This window comes from Parasteatoda tepidariorum, chromosome 4 (assembly GCF_043381705.1).
Source record: "Parasteatoda tepidariorum isolate YZ-2023 chromosome 4, CAS_Ptep_4.0, whole genome shotgun sequence".
Classification (NCBI taxonomy): Eukaryota; Metazoa; Arthropoda; class Arachnida; order Araneae; family Theridiidae; genus Parasteatoda; species Parasteatoda tepidariorum.
The window spans coordinates 411,461-434,181 of NC_092207.1; the positions used below are offsets into that span (position 1 = coordinate 411,461).

Here is a 22,721-nt window from a genome sequence, read left to right on the forward strand (position 1 = left end):
TTTAAGTGAAAATTGAAAGTTAAGAAAAATGGGGCAGTACAGTGTAATTTCGCTCGTTCGGTAATGGATCCCGATTATATTCATTTCGATGTTCAAAGAAAAATTTTAAAAACTGCATTTTTTTCAAATGAACTAAGAAAAAGAAAATAATTTTAGAATCGTCCGAGCAAAAAAAAAAAAAAAATGTGGTGCACCATTTTTAAAAGACTCGGGACTTATTATTAAAACGTAGTTTTTTATTGAGCGTGATGCCCGGTGGCTGAGCTGCGGTGCTTTGCGCTCTAGTGCCGCAGCTCCTGTGTTCGATCCTCGGGCCGCGAGCAAGGTTGACTCAGCTTTTCATCCCTTCAGTGGGTCGATAAATGAGTAGCAACCATGCTTGGGAACTAATCACTAGGGGCTCCGCTGACCACATAACCTGAACATCTGCTCCTGCCCTCCGAAAGCCCAAGATCAAGAAAACTGAGATGGGCACAGTAGACCTTGGCCCTCTATGTGCTGTCGTGCCACTGAGTTTAGTTATGGGTGTTTGTTTGATAAGGATGGAAAGTGGAATTGCTTGCACAGCTACAAACAATTATAACTTCTGGAACTGAGGGTCAGTTAAAATTTAGGAACATTTGATGTACTTAGAAAGTGATTGGGTGACGGATGGCATATTCTATTTACCGAGAAAATGGCCTGCTTACAGTCAAAAAACAATTGGAACTTGCAATGGAAGCACAAAGTTCTAATTGAGTTTTGAATACTGACCAATCGGAAAATAATCGAAATTTGACTTGACGATTTATTTCTGGTAGTGATAGAATAAGAATAAGTTTAGCGGTTTGAAAATGATTACAACTTGTAATATAGTAAAGCACGCACGTCAATCTCAATTTTATTGCTCTAGATAATCTTAAAATTGTCGACATTTTGATGGACGATAACTCCTCTCGGTGATAATATCGCGATATATTGTGCCTGCAGCGTTTAAAATAGGATTAAAACTCATGTTAGCAAGCATGAAATGTTAGTAGATTTAAGTACACAAAGAGCGTTTGAAAATTTGATTTCTTGTCTCCATCATCACAAACAAGTTAATAAAAATTTAGTAATAAATATAGAATCGACTCAATAAAAAAGAATTAACTATGTACTACTTACACAACGCTTTGATTCTAACTAATTTAAATAATGTAACTGTACCCACTAAATATTACTACTATCAATTCGTTTATATTTTGAATTTAACTCATTGCTAAGTTAAATCAACAGACCTTTTCTAAAAGGTACTGTTATCAAAATTCTACTCCTAACTTTATGAAAATAGTATTATCGTTTTTTGTGCTTTTTCAAAAAGATCCTTCTCACGTAGCTTTCAGGATCAGGAAAATTAAGGGTTATATGCATGAAGAAAAAACCCACAGAATCTCAAAAAATCTGGGTTTCTTTTCTTTTTGACTACAGTGTATTACTAATTTATATAAAAAAATTCCATATTCTAATTTTTGTTTTTCTAGCCTTTTCTGCAAACTAGCCGGTATTCTACGTTCAAAAATGAGTGTTTTTGGATTTGATGCTAGAATATCGGTAAAGTGCTTGCAGGTCTTAATTCGAGCAACCGATGCAAAGTAAGCATTATTTTAATGTCTTAGTTTTAAATCTTTTCTTTTTAATGTTCATTTTTGACGCTGAGTTAGCAGCGCAATTGAATGACTAGAATCACTATCTCAACTAGTACGCATATTACAATAAACGAAAATGAAAAACAAAAATGTACCTACTTTTTTCTTCAGTTACAAGTGTTCGACCCTTTTGAAATACGACGAACATTTAATCTATGGCCATGTTCGTTTTTTGGTAGTTTTCACGCTGTTAATTGACCTCTATTTATCAAGAACCAAATTTATTTCATTCATAAAAAGTGATCTTTATAAGCCTGACCAACAATCAATGTTGATGGAGGAATAAAATGTATTTTTATAGTGTTATTGAATAACCTGCATAAGTTAGCCCGAAAAAAAACTTTTTTTTTTTAAGATTATTTTCGTGCAACCAGTAAACTGAATGAATAAAAAGGTATCGAAAATTCACCTAAATTCCTTTATGAGTTCATCGAAAATATGAAGGACTTTTGCTTGTTTTTTAAAGTGCAAAAATTAATTTTGTAAATATAACAAGTTCAATTTCAAAATGCTAAAACGAATATAAGTTTTCGAATTGGTTCTTGTGTCAAGGTATTTTCAGAAATTCTTCATAACAAATTCGTTAAAAATCAATGAAATCTTGCGTACGAAAGCTAACATAAATTTGCGAAATCACCTTAAAGTCTATTTATATGTCATGTTTCTATTATGTACTGTATTAAATTATTCCGCAATATTCTACTACTATAATAAATTATCGTACTTTAGCTACACGAAATTCTCCTGTATCTCATTTTTTAACTAAATTAAGTTTTCTAACCATAACACTTCTTTTATTCCTTTCTAAACATTTTTCTATTTTGTACTACATTAAATCTTCCCTATATATTCCATTGCTGTAATAATTAATTATACTGCATTAAATTAATTATTTACTGCTACTACTTTAAATTCTTCTATATATTCTACTACTATACTAATACGATAATGAATTTTCCCATCGTAATATTCTAGTAATTTATTAAATTTTCTTGCTATATTCCATGAAATTCTTGTTCCGTATTATTTTTATTACTACATTAAATTTTCCTAATTTATCATTTTATAATGATAATCAATTAATGTTATTTTACTAATAAATAAAATTCGCCTCTATGTTATTCCACTACTGTATTAATTTTTTCCTGCTATGTTACTCTATTGAACTTTTTTTTTCTATATTATTCTACTTCTGTATTGAGTTCTCTTTCTATAATAATCAGCAACACTGTTACTTTGTCCTATTACTATACTAAATTATTATGTTTAACAATTACATTATTCTGTTATTACATTAAATTTTTTTACCACATTGATTGAATCTTACACTAAAACCTATTACATAATCTAGCAATGAATTCTTCTGATAGAGTGGTTCATGTATTACACCCAACAATGCGTTGGAGATTCTCACTCTATTTTGTTGTTTGCAGAACAATAGCTAAAAATTGTCCGGACTTCGTGAAGACGTCTATGCTTACATTTTTCAACCAGGCTGCAGATGACTTGGCTCAACTTGTTTCAAATTTGTCTCTAGGAAAATATAGCTTACTTCGAGGGACAACCATGAAAACATCGTCTTCCCTTAATTACATCCAACTTGTCCTCCTACCCGTACTCACTGCACTGTACGACCACCTGGGGGCTAATGAATTCGGATTCGATTTATTGTGTAAATATGTTTTTGTTTAATCTTTTTTGAAACAGTCTTATTTGATGCTACACAAATTCCCAGTTTAACCCTCCCGCTGCTTATCCCGCGATTTCCACAAACAGTGTTGAGCAAGCCGCTCTTTTCCCGTTCATGGTTTCGTTTCATTTTTTCTGCGCTGTTAAATTATTTATTCAGATCTGACGAACATGTGTGCTGCCTCTCTTTAATGGTCAAATATGTCTTGCAAGAAACATTTCGCGAGTGATATAACTCACATCCCTGACAATATCAACTATACTGAAAATAATTAAAGTGAAACAGGCGCAAATTTCTCGGATACCTCTGGAAATAGTAATGAATCAAAAGATTCTTTTCCTATTAAAAAAAACTCGACAGTGTTAAAAATATTTATATGCAAAATGTATTTGCAAACTGTCCCATTTGCTCCAATTTGAAATTATGAAAGTGTGTAAAAATATGTGCAATGTTCGATGGAATAAAATAAACGCTTCGTTTATTAGATTCTGAATTATAAACTGTTAAACTCGCAGTAAAAGAAGAAAACAAAGCAAGTGAGTCGATCTACTGTTCGCTGAAATGCAACTACAGAGTTAAAAAACGAATTGAATTACAACTTTAACGGTAATTTTATGCAAAACTCCTATTTGTTTAAAAATTTTGCAATTTTTTTCTTTAAATTATAACTATTTATCCATTGCTTTAGAAAAGTTTCTCTTTCTCAGAATTTAAATTTTATAAGCTCGCGCTTGACTTAATGTCTAAAGTAACAACAACAAAAATAAAAGGGAAAAGGATTAGATACTTAGAGATTAGTTAAAGGTTAGATGTTGCCAAATATAAATCTTAGCATTTACATCAAAATTTTTAAAACTATAATAATTGAAGGGGGATGAAAACTGTTTCTAATGTAAACTTTAATATAATCTAAGGTTATCGTTATATATTCTCAGGGAAACATCCCTGAGGATGTCAAACGTCACAGTAAAATAAAATACCTACACAAATAAAATATCTACCTGCCATTAAAAAAATAATAATAATCCCATGTTATTCAAGAAATTTCTCTGTGTACGCTGCCACTCCTTCATTTATAAACTTTTTACACGCCGTTAAAAATCCTGTTCCCATATTCCATTACATTTGATCGTTGTTCCATTTTAGTGAATGAAGTTCAAGTTGCCTGCTATAAGATATTAAACAGTCTTTTTACTCTGGGTACAAAAGCTGATCTGAGCAATAGTAGGTAAGGAGGAATCTTTTTATTACCCTAAGCAACGCTACTTTAAATGAAAGAGGTAGAATAGACATTTTTAAAAAAGAAAATTCGTATTCATTCAGCATCTCCTAGAAGAAAGAAAGCCTCAGCACGGGTTACCGTAAGCAAGAAACTCGATCCTTTAGTAGTCCGAACGAAATGACACCTTTCGTATTTCCCCCTCTGCTCAGCTTAGTAACCCGAACGTAGGGGCACCTCTCCTATTTCCCCCCATTGCGCAGTTTATGTTCGTAACGTTGGACAACTAAATGGATCCGTGGTGAGGCCTTCTTTATTCTAGGAGGTGTTGGTTGAGGCATACACTTTTCTAGGAGGTGTTGATTCATTACGATATTCTTTAATCTTGCTAAAAGAAATCTTATTTGTTGAAAGTGTATGTAGTTTTTTTTTTATCTTTTGGAATGAAAGAATGATAAATGCCCATTTAACCTTAAACAGTCGAGTAACAAACAGGTTTTTTTTCTAATAATTGTGTTTAAATTTTTTTATTACCGTCGTTGAACAGCCGATCCAATTTTTGGGTATATGTCTACTAATGTTCAACTCCTTAACCTTGTAATTTTGAACCCAATACAGAAGGCAAGGGAACTCCTTGTCTTCTGTATTTCTCCCAGTACTCCCTTGGTGTATTGGGAGAAATTAACGTAGAGGACTTTCTGATGGAACTAACCCGCATTTGCGTTACATGGAGAAGACCAGGAGAACCTCCCACGGCCAGCCTTTCGGCAAAGGGACTCAAACCCATGAACCGTCTACCACTGAGGATGTTTCATATCTGCACTGTGGTGGGTGCAAGCTGGATGGGGAATTCACATCGGCCAGCCATTGCCGGGATTCGAACCCGGTTCTCCTCATTGGAAGGCGAACGCTCCATCCCCTAAGCCGTCGTGGCTGGGTTATTTTTTGATAGATGAAGGTTTTTATTTTATTTTATAACCGTCGTTGAACAGCCGACCCAATTTCATGGGTTTACGACTACTATGGGTGACCCGGACGTGATATGAACTTACCTATCCGAAAAGTACGTCCCTTCTATGACGCACACATTAAACAGTTGACTCGCGTCATTGTCCTCCTCGCGCTGTTGCTTCTCAGTCTCAATAACACACAACAAAATTCTGCACGTATTCGACTGCTAATAATAACACAAGAGAGACCATGCACACGACCGGGAACTTAATACAACTCTCATGACAAACTCTAAAAAACTCGGTGAACTTAATAAAGATCTCACCTCAAGCGTTCAAAATCCGGTGACCTTAATCCAGCTCTCCCGGTGTTTCGCAAATACGGCACTAGTGGTATCCGTTCTATTCCTGATAAAATTCTGGTGGGAGAGTATCGTGACGTAAGTATCACTACGATTAGTAAACATCAATTCACAAGTTATGCTAACTCTATTCAATCTTTTGATAGGTTGGCATGGTCGATAACTTCTCTCCCCACAAGCAGGATTTTAAAAAACCACAAAACTAAATATTAATAATTTTACCAAGCAACTCCTCCTTTTAAATATTGCCATCACATCCTGCTGCCCAGTTTAATATCGCAGATAATCGTTATTAAAATTTGTTTTATAAGACAGAATAACATTTGCGGAAAACCCCTTCCAGAACTTTCTTTTTTAAAATAAGGACACTTAAATGGCGAGAAGGTTTTTGAACTTTAAAAGATATTGAAATCGGACTTTTTCAAATACGATTGACATCAAAATTAATGAATTGTTTTCGGCGCAGTATAAAAACACTACTTAAAATGCTCATATTGAGAAGTTTTTAATGATTTTTGTTTAAATTTTGAAACTCTATTTTTGTGTTTGTTTAAAAGTATCTCCGAAGGCTTTGTTTAATTTTATAGAATACTTTTTCAGTGGTAAACTACATAAAAAAAGCATTCATACTACCTAAAGTAACTAAATTTTGATGAATGTAAATGATGCAGTTTTTTATTTATTATTTTACAGAATTATGCACCATTTTTTCTAGAAATGAATGAATGATTTTATTATCTTCATTTTATAATCTTTTCTTCATTTTGTGTTTTGTTTCATTTTTTAGAAAATTCATCAAAACGGAATTGAACAGGTATTATTTTATTTTTTTATTATTATTTCTTTATTATTATTTACTTGATATTTATTTCCTTACTATTTCTTTATTATTATTTACTTGATATTATTATTTATTTCCTTACTATTTCTTTATTATTATTTACTTGATATTATTTATTTCCTTATTATTTATTTCCTTATTATTTCTTTATTATTATTTACTTGATATTATTTATTTGTCATTATTTTACTATTTTTATTGATATTTTTGTTTTAAAATACAAAGGACTCTACTATGAGAATCTTCAAATGCAAGACACGTTAGAAAACTGCCTCATTTTAAAGAATCCTTTTGCATTATTTTTTTTTCAATGATTTGGCACGCGATTAATGCCGATTATAAACTTACTTAAAAATATAAAAAGTAAATTCATTCAATGACTTCACCATTTTTTTCCACAATTTTTAGTTTGTTGATAATTACATCATAACTAAGGTAAAATAATTCTTATAATGTAAAAGATGGGTTACTGTTATTAAATCCTAGGTTATGTTTAATGGAGTCTGAATTATAGTTATAAAGTCAGAATTATAATAAGTAGCCTTAGGTTTTTTTTATATTTGTATGTCTAAGATGTGCGTGTGTACGTGCTTGTGAACTAACGCTGGTTGATGCCTCTGCTTCAAAAAGTAATGTAATATGTGTTGTTTTTCATTTGTAGGAGAAGAATTATAAATCCATATTTCGAAAACTATCTAATATTTCTCTGTATTGATTGATGATTTTTTTTAATGATGAGTATTATGTTGTAAGTTCAATGGACCATAATCACATAAAGATAGTTTTAGGGATAAAAATGTAGCGAAATATGTATGACTACTGTCTAAAAAGGACAACTGTTTTCAAACATCACTGATTGGTGATGACTTTTAGATGACTTTGTACCTCCCAAGATCTTCCACTACTTCTTCAACTAAAGTCATACATATTTTCGCTATCGAATGTTTATTTTTAGTTTAAGTCATTGTTTAACATATTAAATGTTTTTTTCTATACACAATGAGTTTTTTGCTTCATGTGTATCCATTTTTTGTTGTTGTTAAAACGTGATTCTTTTCATTTAGCTTGAAGTCCATTACAATTTAAATCCACGATGAGAAAAAAAAAACTTAATAAGCACATTATTTTATTTCCAATCTTACTAACAAAAAAAAATTACAGCAACAGTTCATACTTTCATCAGGTTTAAAGCTTCACCATTTCGTGACCACTCGCGTGATTGTGGCAATGTAATGATTGCGCACTACCTGCCTTTACTTCCCATTGACCAGAAGCAGGGTGAATTTCAAACCGAAACCTGGGATGGAACCGCAGTGTTGTTACTCTGGTGTAGGAAATCCTACACCAGGTCCCTCATCGCCTGAGGACATCGAAAATCTTCTCCTGCTCAACCAACAGCTGCTCCTTAAGAAGGTGAACAGATCTGGGGGGGGGGAAGAAAGGGAGCAAGGAGAAAAAAATCTTTTCCCTATTCTGAAATTTCAAAACTGGTCCATGTCTAAGGTTAGTATGCAGCTTCATTTGATTGAGAAACCACGAACAGTTTTTCACAATAACCGATTCCTGCCTCTCTTTAAAGCAGTTATTCAATGCAAATTAGGTCACGATGCAAATGACAAAAGTACAGTCAAACCTCGCTATAGTGAACTCCCGGATAGAGTGAAGGAAATGTTCCCTCCCGTGCCTTGCAGTACAAACATAATAATAATTTTTGTGGACAGAGTGAATCGAAAGAAGAGAGGAAACTGATTTTTTTTCTGTCTTCGACTGATTTTTCTCTTCTTCATTTTTTGATCATTTTGAAATGTCTACATAAAATACATATATACCGATAAAACCATCTATTGAGGGGAATGTAGCCATACGCACTTTTTCTTGTTTGCTTCTTCTATCTCAGTTTCCCATCTCTAAATTTTCTGTACGCAAGGCGAGAGTCATAAAAAAAAAAAAATAGTGCGTGGAGTCCCTCCGCGCGGAAGAAGTTAAACTTCGCAACCTGCGACGTTAATTGTGGAAGAATCAGCAGTCGTAGAAGGATCACTAGTTCTATTCAACGACTCTTTTTCCTGCTCCGCTCGCTTCCGTGCTCTGTAATCACGGTAATATTGCTCATTTTTCCCTCCTGGACCTCTTGAACCAGTGGAAGTGCTTGTGGTTGCCTCATCGTCTCGCCCTGGAAAATGTATTTGTATTAATATTGTATGTGAATGCCGTCATTATGTAATTTCAGAAGAGAAAACCTAACAATCAATGGATATTCACAAGAGACCTACCTTGACATAACCTTAAATCCGCCGCATTGTCCGTGGGATTGTTTTCACCCATTTTTTACAATTGTTATCCACTAAGTTTGAAAATACAAAATACTACCCTATTAAATTATATGTGTATCAAAACAAACTAAAAAATATTTATAGAAAAACAATACTTTTATGCTAGTGAGATCCAAAACAATATGGAAATGAATGAGGGAAAACTACCACGTGATTTCCCGGCCAATAAAAATGTAGCGTTAAACGTTTAACGCAACCTTGTTGGAAGTCGCATAAGAAGTATAACTTCAAAATAAGAGTGAACGGATTTTTTGTGATTACGCATTGTTTTTTAATCATTTTTGTATTTCTTTTGATGGGTCATTTATTTAAATAACGTGCCATAAAGGGGAGCAGTTCGGAAAAAGGAGTTAAAATTGTTTGCAGTGAGGATGGAATGAACTCCCGGTTATAGTGAACTGAAATGTCAGTCCCTTGAATGTTCGCTATAACGGGGTTTGACTGTATTACAAAACAGTAAAATGTTGACTGAAGTGATTAAATGTGTTTGTTGGTTTGTGATTTTCATAAAAGCTCATAGGTGAAATGATCTTGATGAAAGGAAGAAAAATTTCCTGAAAACTAAATTAAACTGAGTGATGGTATTATTTCAGGCACAGAGCAGCTTTAGGCAATTGCCTGGGTGCATTTGCTGGTACATTTCCGGTCGCCTTCCTAGAACCCATGCTCAATAAACACAACCAGTACTCCATCCATGGTCGACTCCAGGAGACATCTCTGGAAGCTCAGGCTGTCATGGCCGAACTGGAGTCCAGCATGCCTACCATAGATGATCTCATGCAGCAAGTTGAGAAGTTTGTCAATGGTGGAAAATATACAGAGACGCCGGCTGTTATAGATGTTATCATCCCTATGCTTTGCAGGTATTCCTTTCAAAGCATCTGAGGGGGTACCCCTTATTTTTTATTTTTATTTTGTTAAAGTACAAAAAAAAAATTTTTTTCCATTTCCTTCAAGCTACTTACCATTTTGGTGGAGTCAAGGCCCTGACAGTGTGAATGTCGAATCCGGGTAAGTGTACCTAGATCACATTTCTTTTCAATTCATGGTCTCTAAACTGTAAGGAAAGATCAAGTACATCATATGAATTGCATAGCAAATTATGGCTTTTAATGTTATTCTACAAAGCAGTTTTCTATTAACCGCGGGTATTACAAATATGTATTTTATCTCTAATAAAATCGAGCATACCAAAATTCGTCTATACGTTTTGTTTTATCGCATTTTTACTCGACCGGAGGCAAAACAAAATATAATGATAATCTGCAGTCATTGGAAGTTTGCCAATATTTGTTTGGGAGTTTTGCTGTTGGTGGGACTGCAGACATGTTTTATGCAATTGTACATACGATGGTTGTGGAATTTACATAGGAAAAGGGGTAAAAAAAAATGGCGTTCAAGAACGAAAATGAAATTAATGCAGATGATTTTTCAGATGATGAAGATGTGAACATATGCAAAGACTCATATTTAACTTTTTTCATTGGCCCCAGATCATTTGGGATAGTAAACGGATGCTAAATGAAATATTTGTTACGCAGACAAAAATTAAACTTTCAACTAAGAACTTGTATTATGTTTTGTTTCAGTTCCCTGTATTTATTAATAAAAGAAAAAATAGGTTGATTTTTTGCATTATTTTTCTTCAAAAATTTGTAAGGTAAGCGGTTAAACATTTATTTACTCCAGTTACCTTGATTTATGTTGTGAAAATATCCTTTGAATAGGCCAAAGGATAGCTGTTCCATCATAACTTAATGATTTGGCAACTAACTTGGCAAACTCGGAAAATTCTCTCCTTTGAAATCCTTATTTGAATGTTCTTCAATAATCATTAGAAAACGTAAATGTAAGGGAATTCATGCTACCCAGCATTACGCATGAACAGCTAGTCCATAATTTAGATGCCTCCGAACTAGCCGTGTACGATCACGTTTTCGGTAATAGGGTGCTTATCGATTCTCAATCTCTATGATGTCAATGAACTTTGTTACTGATTAACCCGAAAATTCTCGAGAACCCCCCCCCCCTGTGTGTTCGTTAATCACTTCAAGAACTTCTTTTATTTTCTAGCAATCATGTGACTATGGTGACTTCTGATCATCTCAACTCACTATTGAAAAACATTTTGAGTTTAATTAGAAAAACTGTCGGGGAAGATAATGCACCGTGGATGGTTAATATTGCAGGTGGGTGCAACATTTCTTTTTTTCTTTCAGTTCATTTGGGTGCTATATCTCTTCAAAATAAATATCGCTTTAGTGCCTGCTGTGTGAACAGAATATCTTGAATTGGAAACACATCGTTTAAATTGAAAAATATATTCAATTAAATGATATTCTGTTCATATGAAGGTTCTTAGAGTTTCATGAATCAAATACAAACCCTGATATAGTGAACACGGTTTATAGTGAACTCCCGGATATAGTGGACGAAATGTTCGCTCCCGTGCTTTGCTAAACACGTATATTATTATTTGTGGACATAGTGAACCGAAAGAAGAGAGGAAATTGGATATTATGAACTTTTTTCGGTCTTAGACTCATTTATTTTCTTCATTTTTTGGTACTTTCGAAATTTCTACATAAAATACATATACAGATTTTTAAAACCATCTATGGAGCCATCTATGGAGCCATCAAGTGCTTATTAGCCATAAGCATTTTTTTTTCGTGTTCGCTTCTTCTATCTCAGCTTCCCATCTCTAAGTAAGAGCCATCCCTAAATTATTTGCATTTTTGTATTTTTTGTAAAAAAAACGCAAGACCAAGAGCTATAATAAATAAAAATGAGCACATTTTTTGTGACTACATATTGTTTTTTAATCATTTTTGTATTTCTTTTTCTGGGTCATTTATTTAGATGTGTAAAAAAAGGGAGCAGTACGTACAAATGGGTTAAAATTGTTTGCAGTATGATATAGTGAACTACCGGTTAAAGTGAACCGAAATTTCGGTTCCTTGAAGGTTCACTATAACGAGGTTTGACTGTATATTGATCAAAATTAAGAAAAAAAAGCTGTAAAATCTTATCTGTTATATGATGTGACGGCATCAAAAAATCTCTAATCGATTTTTTTCCAAAGCAATATATGTTTGTTTGTTTTTTCAGCTCATGCTGGACAGATTGTGATAAATTCCTCTGAAGAACTTTTGATAGATCCTGTGCTGCCATTGGCGGAAAAAATTGGTTCTCGTGGAGTTGCTGTCTTCCATAAAGAAGAAGCGATGCGAGGCTATTTGAAGTCAGCCACAGAAGACACCTCTCAAATCGAAGGACAGCTCCAAGATGTAAAATCATCATTCTCTACCATTAGGCATTCTCTTCTTTATGCAGTGTTTAGATGCGTCAATAGGTTCTTTGTACATGGTACCTTTCCCATATAGCGAAATAAGGTTTATTTTCACTCAGCAAAAAATCTTTTAATGTAAACCTAAAAAGGTTTGTGATGCGGTTTACGTGTAAACCTCTTAACCTTAAAACAAGATCTGTGACAATCTGCACATTGCCCTCATCCAAAACCTTGGAAAACAACCTTCTATATTAAAACCTTAAATTAAGGTTGACTGGAGTTTCAAACGTGAAGAAAATCCTACCTAAAATCTTAAATCTAGGTCATTATAAGGTTTCTTTTCACAAAGTCTTGTATGCTCAGCAGTATTTTTGCTTCATTGAAAAAAGGTTTTTAGTACAAGCATTTTCGTGACACTAAAAGGAAAATTCCGGCACAAGGTTACACGCTTTCTGGGTTTATAACTTCTACAGTATTAGTTATCGTTTCGGGATTAACGTCATTCAGTGCACTTTTGCCTGCTTAGAAGATCACCCCACTCAATCAAAGCGTATTGTGTTGACTTTCAGGAGAATTACTCTCGGAGCACTATGGTACTGAGGAAAAGTCACTTTGAATAGGGGAATAGTTTTGTTTTAATCTTACCGGTCGCGCCTTCAATAAACCACCTTTTTTACCTACTTCGCACCCCCATTAGAAATGGGCTTCCACTTGTTACAGACTGTTTCAATCTGGAGAAGTTCTCGTCAAAGCAGCACAGTATTCAAGTATCATTTATAAAAACGTGGCAAAACTTTTTATAACAATTATGACAAAAAATACCTTGAAAATTAATTTTTCCGAAGAAACTTCCCTTTTGTTTTGCTATAAATACCGAAATAATTATAAATAAATGCTTTACTGTTAATAAATGAATAAAACTTGATTGAAATAGAATTATTAAAAATACTTTTTATGATAAATAAACCAAACTGAATCGAGTTATGCGGAACGAGTATATAAGTGATTAAAATATAAAACTGCAGGCACAAAATATCAACTTGAATCATTTCCTTAACCCCCCGTAGAGTTATTATTAAACATATCTTTCATACTTATATCTCAGATCAAAATACGTGAAATATAGAACATTTTAATAATTTATGGCTATGACGAGATACCGGTGTCTTTTTCTTCATTATAAGTAAAATCTTTCAGACGTGACTCCCAAACAGTTAAAAAATTTCAAGTTTGATATAATGTTGTTGTTGGCCTGTTAAGGGGTGCCTCATATGGCCAAGAATTCGACTTCTGTCACACCCTTTTATAGGGCGGACCCATCCACAGATCGTAATTTTGACCTGAATCAGAAGACGATCCATCACCAATTCAGTACCCAAAGAAGTTACTAACAGTTATTTGGATGCGAGAGAAACAGTTGTTATTCATCATTGAAATTTCTTTAAATTACAAAACCAATTATTTGAATAGAGATAAAACAAACTACTTTATTTAGATTTTATATTTAAGTACAAATAGAATTCCGACAATCTAGCAGATAACTATTAGAATATTTTTTTAAAATATATTTTTGGAGCGTCGGAATTGTCAAAAAACATCAAAACACCATTTTGATACATCCGCCACTATTTTTATCCCAGATTTCCTATCATTCAAAATTAATTGTTCTATCATTGAAGGCACTTTTCTCTGCTATTGGCTGATTCAATGGTGATATTATCGATATTTACGCAGGTTTTTGTTTCAATATCAAAAAAGTACTTCACTTGTTTTTATTTCGGGCAATTCCAAAATATTTTTTGACTATTATTTTAATTTTCTGCTGGCAAACATGGAATTACCCTACTGTGCACACATCTCTGAATTGTCAATTTAGGGGAAAGCGTTGATCAAAAGCCTTATTTCTTAGTTCGTAATAACAAAACAAAATCAATTCGAGATTTCAATCAAGTGCTTTTTTTTTATATAAAACATTCAAATTAAAATATCGCCATTCACATACGACGCTTAATTCATATGTATCGTTGACGATAATATATACTACTTGTATTATGGTAATTAGCGAATTGGTTTTGATAAGAATTTTACAACGGGTTTTCAGTAGTTTCAGAAAATAATTTTTCCAGTGGCAGCTGAGATAGTGTATTAATATTTTAATGGATTAGAATTAAAAGAACTTTTTTCCACCACTACTTATAAATATTTTAGCAGTAAATCAAAGGCCAGATAGAGAAATGGTCATGTTCCAAAATCCTTATGAAGTTCTAATATTCTTTTTAAAAAACAAATTCGGCTTTAGATGGCTGTCACTGACAAATATGTATAAACTCAAACGTTGAAGGGTTATGACACTAGTATTAAATATACTAATATTGGTATAAAATATTATATTTTAGCTATATAAATTGAGAAACTTAGTGAAAGAACCAGGTAAGGGACATTTTCAGAAAAAAAAGAAGCTGTATCCGAATTATTTTATTACCAATTTATTAGAAAGTGGGACTAATAACTCTTTTCTTTATTTTATTTACCCCAGAAAAATTTGATCAACATGATTTAGATCAACATTTGAAATAAAACTATTGCAAGCATACTAAAATCTGATATGGATTAGTCATGTTAAGATAAAAGGAAAAACAGTTCTGTTACATTAAATGTACTTTGTTATTTTCTCCAATTCATTAATTCCCCTAAAAATGTCCTTCATCTGGTTCTTCCATCAAGTTCTTTAATAGTGTCGCTATACAGCTATGAGTTTACAGCATAATTGCGTCGTGTTTCTCACAACTGATTTATTGATTATTCAGTTAGTGTACTAAAAATACCTTCTGTATATTGATTTCCGACTATTATAAGCTGCTTCATTATAAATAAAATTATACTTGAAAACTGTTAAAATTTTCTTCTTCAAACAAAGTAATTCTGAAATTATTTTTTATAATTTTTGGATAAAATTTGTCCTTATCATACTTGATCAAACTATAGGTAAGAATTAAGTGCGTCGTCGTTTTGGAAGTAGTCTCGGACATGTGATTTTTTTAAACCTTTTATTCTGTCCTACTATGATGGCTGCTATTGTCATTGATTCAATATTTTACAATCAATCATTTATTCCATTCTTTGATTAACAGGAATTTAGTTTGTTGGTGAGAGACGTCTATGCATTTTACCCACTCCTCATTAAGTACGTCGATTTACAAAGGTAATTCACGACACATTTTATTGAACTTGCCTTTTTATATTTTCTATTTATTGTTTCAAAATACTTGTGTGTGTATTATAAGCAGCAGATGGCCAAACGAACCACTAACGTTTGATCTTCACCTTCCAAGAAATATTCTTAATGTTTCGAGGGGGTGACTTAAAATATACTAATTAATGAATGCAGACGATATTTTAAGTTGCGAAATCAGACACAAAATGTATTTTCTCTGAATAAACAAGGATTTCTAACTCCCAAAATGTAGGGAATAGCCGCAATCTGGAAATTATAGTCCCCGTAGTTTAGTTAGGAGATTGATCCAAAATTTGGACTCCTTAATGTTGATTTTACTTTTCGCGTATTTCGCCATATCTCGAAATTTTTTAAAGATAATTCAAAAATGTTGTCTCACAGTTATTGTTCAGATATTGTATTGTTCATATATTATATGGATGGTGTTTTCTACACTAGGGAACGCTGCAAGCTCGGGACTGCCTAAATTTCCGGGTTACTGTTTCAGTTGTATTTTAAAGCCATTTGGCATCATTGTGTTTTGAGATTCTTGCAAACAATGTATTTGATTACTTATTACTTATGTTTACAATGCTAACAATACTTGTGTTTACAATACTAAAAGTGATAACACTAACGTAAGATGGCGCACAGCTTGCAACACGAACAAACAGTAATAAACAAATGGAAAGAGGCCAAATCAAGACTGCCAAAAAAGCGAGTTATTCAAAATCTAGCAACCATGTCACCTTTTTTAATAATAAATAACAAAATAACTAAAACAAATTTTCACTCCAAACTCCCCAGAATTACATAATAACATTAATATCTAATGAAATACGGCAGATTTGAGCTCAGAAATTATCTAATTTATTTCTTTTATTGAAAACAAAATTATCCGTTTGAAAACATCGCCTATCAGAATAACATGTAATAAGCAGCTGTAAACTTTTTAACCGGAACAAGAGTAGGTGCCGAGCTCGAGATTGTTATTGTTTACATTTCTATTGAAAACACCATCCATTGTATTATTCATATATTGTTCATATATTGTATTATAAGTGCAAATTTGTTCATCCAAAAAAAATTTCATACAAATAATATATTTTAGTAAATATTTATTATTTTATTTAATAATAGTCGAAAAAAATGTTGAATTGTAAGGTTTTGAATTTTAAGTATCTAATTTTATACGGCAAAATTATAAAATTTTACCGTAATAGGTAGACTAGCTCCTGAGAAATCTAATTTAAAATCTAATTTGTCGTCGTTTTACTCCCAAAATTTTAGTGGTCCTAATTCATCGAAAAAAGCTATGTTTATTCAGAGAAAATACGTTTTTGTGTCTGATTTCGCCACTTAAAATATCGTCTCCGCAAATAAGTTAGCATATTTATGGTCGCCTCCTCGAATCCTTAAGGCGGAGTCTTAGAACGTGAAGATTCGATCATTAAATCAAAAGTTATCATTCTTTTGGCGCACTTTACATCAGTGCCGACTGAAAACCCCTTTGAAATCTTCTCAAGTTAAGGAAGAACAGAAATTCACATGTTTTGAAATTGCTTTACTGGTAATAAATCGGACGTGGTTAAAAATTTAAGAGTTTTTGTCATTAAAGGGGATACCTGCAATAGTGTCTCGATCCTGATTGGTTGTTGAAAGGTGTGATAAGCCACTGTACTTCACATTGAGATTTTTTTTGGAGAAATGTAGTTCGACTTGCTTATAATCGATCAGCCGGTGCTGCCAGTCACATGTGTGGTTTTCGTCTTCGTAAAGTACAAGTACTCAATTGAATGGCTAATTCTAGAAATCACTTCTTCAAAATTCATCTTTTCAAAAACTCTTCCATTCAATGACAATATTAGTGGGCATATTGATTTTTAGGATAAAAAGAGGTTTCGTGATTAACGAATGAATTTAAAGACTCTGGTATTCATTTCTATGTATGTTACGCAAGTTTCATTTTATTTTATCGCCGTCGTTGAACAGCTGACCCAATTTTTGAGTATATGAAAACTCATGTTCAACCCCGTAGCCTTGTCATTTTCAACCCAATCCGGAAGACAGGGAAACTCCTGTATCAAGTAATGAGATAAATCTGGCTTCGGGGAGGACTTTTTGCTGGAACTAATCCGCCTTTGCGTTACATGGTGAAGGAAACCACGAAAACTTCCCGCTCTTAGCCTGATTGCAAGAGGACTCTAATCCACGATTCGTCTACTACTTGAGGATATTTTACGTCAGCACTGCGGTCAGTGCGAACCCGGTGTGAAATTTGTATCGACCAGCCATCGTCGGGATTCGAACCCGGTTAACCTCCCAAGTTTAACGTATAGGAACAACTCAATGGTGACCACTGGCCACAGGGCGACTAATATGACAAATGGAGTAAAAAAAACTGAATGTCGAAAATTTGGGATATTTTTAATGAATATGGAATTATTTTGAAAATTACTTTTTCTTTTTAAAAACTTGCTTCTTAAAAGCGTTCTTTATTTTAGAAATAAACCTTGTAATTTTTACCATATTTTGAGGAATGATTCGAAAGAAATGCCTTATATTAATACCAAAAAAGTTTTTTAATCGCTTAAAATATTTAATTTTTGAAAAATTGACCTCTATTGAAAAATACTACGGCTCGATCGCCACTGACCAGCAGCAAAATTAAGTAATTTAGTCCTATAGTTTGGTTCCCCTCTGAAACTTCAGGTATTCCCTTCTCCAAAATACTGATTACACATTTTGAGTGAGTTGTTCTCTTTTTCAGGGCTCATTGGTTGAAACAGAATACCAAGGAAGCAGAATCTGTGTACAACTATGTGGCACACATATTCAATATATGGTCAAAAAGCCAGGTAATTTTCCTCTATTACACACAGATGAATTCATTTTAAAAATGCGTCTAAGCTTACATTGTAATATACCAAAATAAAATGAGTTGATTTTTGTTGACACTGCGGAGATTTTTTTTTTTTGTCTGCCTGAAATTAAATTTTCATTACATTTTTCGAAGAATCATGACTTTATCTAACAAATGACTCAATGTAGATTAAATCCATTTATTTTTATTCTAAAAATCTGTAAATACGTACCTGCACACATTTTCTAAATGGAGGAATTCTCCTTCCTTTTGAACCTATACTTTTTTGCAATAAGAATCGATGATTTCAATAACTGTATTTAAATTGAAAGTCATGATAATCGCTTGGCATAAAAATTTCACGACATTCACTTCATTGCAAAAAAAAAAATCCTTCCGAATAATGTTCAATCGATCTCTTTATTTGAACAGTATTTCCGAAGGGAGGAACAGAACTTCATTTCTCAGCATGAAATCGACAACATGACCCTCATCATGCCTGCAGCTGCTGGAAGAGGAAGAGCTAGTGTACAGAATGTTCAACAGACTGCATCAGCCTCTAAAAAAGTAAGCTTTTCTTTCTTTAAATTCATTGTGTCTAAAAGGGTATTTTTTAAGTAGAACCCTATTTGAAGGTCTTTTAATTAAAAAAATGTTTGACATTGCAACACTTGCAGGTCAAGTACCTGTAATCAGTAAACTGTTACCAATGCGTAACCAATATATTATCATAAGGAAGGATAGTAGCAATGTCATTATGTTAATATTCCTTATTGTAATATTGCAGTCAAACCTCGCTATAGTGAACCTTCAAGGGACCGAAATTTCCGTTCACTATAACCGTTCCGCAAACAATTTCATCGAATGGTTCCAAACTCCCCTCTTTTACGAGGGTTGCTATTTATATTTCTGGCCTAATAATGAAAAAACAAATATGTAGGATCGATATTGGTTTTATTGTTTTTCAAAATATTCTCCATGATGATCAATACACTTTTGCATGCGTTTGAACCAATTTTCAAAGCACTTTTTCCAGTCCGATTGAGGTAACTCCAAAACATGCGTTTTGAATGCATCAACCGCTTCTTCGGGGGTCGAAAATCGTTGTCCACGTAATTTATTTTTGATGTGTGGGAATAAGAAGAAGTCATTGGGTGCCAAATCAGGGCTGTACGGCGGATGACCCATCAGTTCGATCTTTCGCTCCGTCAGAAATGCCTTTGTTTGAGTCGATGTGTGAGAGCTCGCATTGTCATGATGAAGAATGATTCGCCTGTTCTTCTGCTTTTTTCGAATTTCTCCGATGACTTCTGGCAAACAAATGGTCGTGTACCATTCAGAATTGACCGTCCTGCGTTGCTCTAACGCCACTGTTGCCACATGACCGTTAATGCCGAAGAAACAGGCAATCATTTGTTTCGATGTGCTTCTTCCTCGAACAACTTTTGTTGGTTTTGCCTCGTCTTGGAAGACCCATACAGTTGATTGCTGTTTTGTTTCCGGCTCATATGCATAGATCCATGATTCGTCACCTGTGTAGATGTTATACACAGCCTTTGATGTACCTTGAACGTATTTTTCCAACATTTCCTTGCACCAATCGACACGAGCCTTTTTTTGAGCGTTTGTCAGATTATGCGGGATCCAACGCGAACAAATTTTTTTTACGCTCAAATGTTCACGCAATATTTTATTGATGCTACTCATACTAATGTCCAAAGACGCCTCTATCTGACGGTATGTCACATGGCGATCTTGCTTTATCAGTTCACGCACAGCATCGATCTTTTCTGGCACAACAACGGATTTTGGACGACCTGCACGGGATTCGTCCTGGATCGAACATCGACCACGATTAAATTCGTTATACCAATTTTTTACAGCACTGTAGGATGGCACTTTATCGCTGAATAGAGAATTAAGTTCATCGAAGCACTCTTGTCTTGACAATCCACGTCGAAAGTTATGAAAAATAATGGCACGAAAATGTTCACGATTCAATTCCATTTTTTGAAAGAGAAGAACTTTTCAATTTACTGTCAACCACACAAATGAAGCTATAATGGTAAATCGTCAGCTGAATTTATGTTTAAAAATATCAAACTTTCGATTAAAATCGTCTGCGGTCGCCTAGCAACACTTACTGTTGCCAAGGCCAGAAATATAAATAGCAACCCTCGTATTGCACGACATTATTTAAGTAAATGACGAATAAAATGAAATGCAAAAATGACTGAAAAATAATACGCAGTTACAAAAATGTGTTCACTTTTATATTTTATGACTCTTCGTCTTGCGTACAAAAAAAAATGAGTAATCTTTATCTGATGAGCAATCCTCAACATCAGGAAACGGAATATGGAAAGGATATGGAAACACTTCCCCACTCTCTTATCATTCTTCCTCAATTTGTTTTTCCTATTTTGGAACCCGTCTAATCAGTCATTCGAGCACATAAAAATAGTCTCACCCTATCGCTTAGCAAATTCATCGGCTTTGACTTGGAGCATTTGTCCATATAATGCTGAACCAATTCAATAATAAAGCAAATCCAGGAGTTCCCTTGTCTTCTGGATTGGGTTCAAATTGACAAGTTTACGGAGTTGAACATGAGTAGTTGTAAATCAAAAAAAAATTGGGTGGGCTGTTCAACGACGGTTATAAAATAAGATCCACCATCCTTTGAAATGCTAAAGAATGCGTCATCGCAACAAGAAAAGTGTGCCCTGCGTCACACATTTCTTGTGTTGACGCCTGTTATATCCTTCTCGAATGTCTTGAAAATGATGCTTTTTTCAAGAACATCATAATAAATGGGTTTTCTACTACAATGGTCCGATCTTTACAAAATTTTCTTAACCTTCGCTTCAAATGAGATCGAAGATCACCTGGGATATATTTCTTACTACCAAGGAACTGTGAGCGTGAAAACTTGCTGAGAAACGGAAGATATGCAATGCAGAAGGTATTAAAAAAAGAGTAGACATTATATTATTTAGTAACATATTTATTCACTACAACAAAATTGTCTTTCGTTTTCTTAAAATCGCTGGTACACTTGTGTTGGTTATAAACGTAAATGTTTTCTAATTACAATCAACACTAAAACAAGTATCAAATAGAACAAACTCTTTTACTATCACAAGTGTACACAAAGAATATATAAATGTTGCCAACAAAAGAATAATGTAAGAAATAATATAATAAATAATATAATAAATAATCACTGCATCTGCGTTCACGCATTTGCGTCTGGTAATCACTGCATCTGCGTTCACGCACTTGCATCTGGAACAACACTCATTCTTTGTACAACTTCACTGATGACATCCTGTCAAAACTACATTACACCGCCCACTAACACGCATGCGTGTAATCATGGACATTTGCTGTGTAGCAAGGAAGGTACATACGTGTATTTGTTATACGGATTCGTTGCTTGGTGCCTTTGCAGCAATGCAGCCACGTTTTGCTCTCGTATTTTGAATATTTATTAATAATTCTTTTTTCAATCCATTCTGTAAAGGTTAAAAAGAAGCGTGACCGGGATGTGAAGAGGGATAAGGAAAAGGAATTAGCCTCCAGTTTGATGGTGGCTGCACTGAAACGCTTACTGCCCATCGGACTCAACCTATTTGCAGGAAGAGAACAGGAAATGGTACAACACGCAAAAGACATGTTCTTGAAAGGGGTGAGTACACAGTTTTTTGAGATTTTGCAGGAAACACAAAGTAGCTAGATCAGCGATTCCCTAGCCATGGGCTGGTCGAATATCTTGGGGGTTTAGTAGAGTTGCTCGGACCATTTACTGGTCCTTTATGTATGTGGCGTCGTTCAATATTTTGTAATTTCTTCAAAATATTGAATGCCACCACATAACGCCTATTATACATTTGTTTGAAAGAGGACTTTACGCATTTCATGGCTAAGTTAATGTATCGCTTTCTGGCGAAGCCCCCTCCTCGTTGACGTTCGCCAAGCCCGATGATTGCTCTGCAATAATTGTTGTTTTTTTGTTGCACAAAACAGTTAAAATTACTCAACTTAAAATATATATACGAAAAAGAACACTTGTGCAGCCACTTCCCACCTCCAAATATTTCCCCGATGATTATTATAGATCCTTCCAAATAGAATAATATAGATGAAGATTAATCTAGTACGGATTAATCTATTAGTTGACATAAATCAGTTGACATGAATATTTGTTTTGCTAGTTAGTGTAAAGTGGGTGAAATATATTGAAATTGTAAATTGTTTTTAAAATTTAAAAAGTATCACAAGATACAT

At 33.7% G+C, this 22,721-nt stretch overlaps 1 protein-coding gene across 1 annotated transcript in view; it reads left to right on the forward strand.

Annotated features, from left to right (window-relative positions):
* The window catches only part of LOC107450496 (Ryanodine receptor), a gene marked incomplete in the record, with an annotated part of 265,214 nt that overhangs the window by 157,343 nt on the left and 85,150 nt on the right, over positions 1-22,721 (forward strand). Inside the window, 12 exon segments of the mRNA XM_071180425.1 lie at positions 1,503-1,613; positions 3,101-3,339; positions 4,504-4,585; positions 6,676-6,702; positions 9,656-9,925; positions 10,020-10,073; positions 11,136-11,251; positions 12,174-12,352; positions 15,486-15,556; positions 18,339-18,426; positions 18,864-18,998; positions 21,958-22,122. Of these exon segments, the coding sequence (XP_071036526.1) occupies positions 1,503-1,613; positions 3,101-3,339; positions 4,504-4,585; positions 6,676-6,702; positions 9,656-9,925; positions 10,020-10,073; positions 11,136-11,251; positions 12,174-12,352; positions 15,486-15,556; positions 18,339-18,426; positions 18,864-18,998; positions 21,958-22,122 (1,537 nt within the window).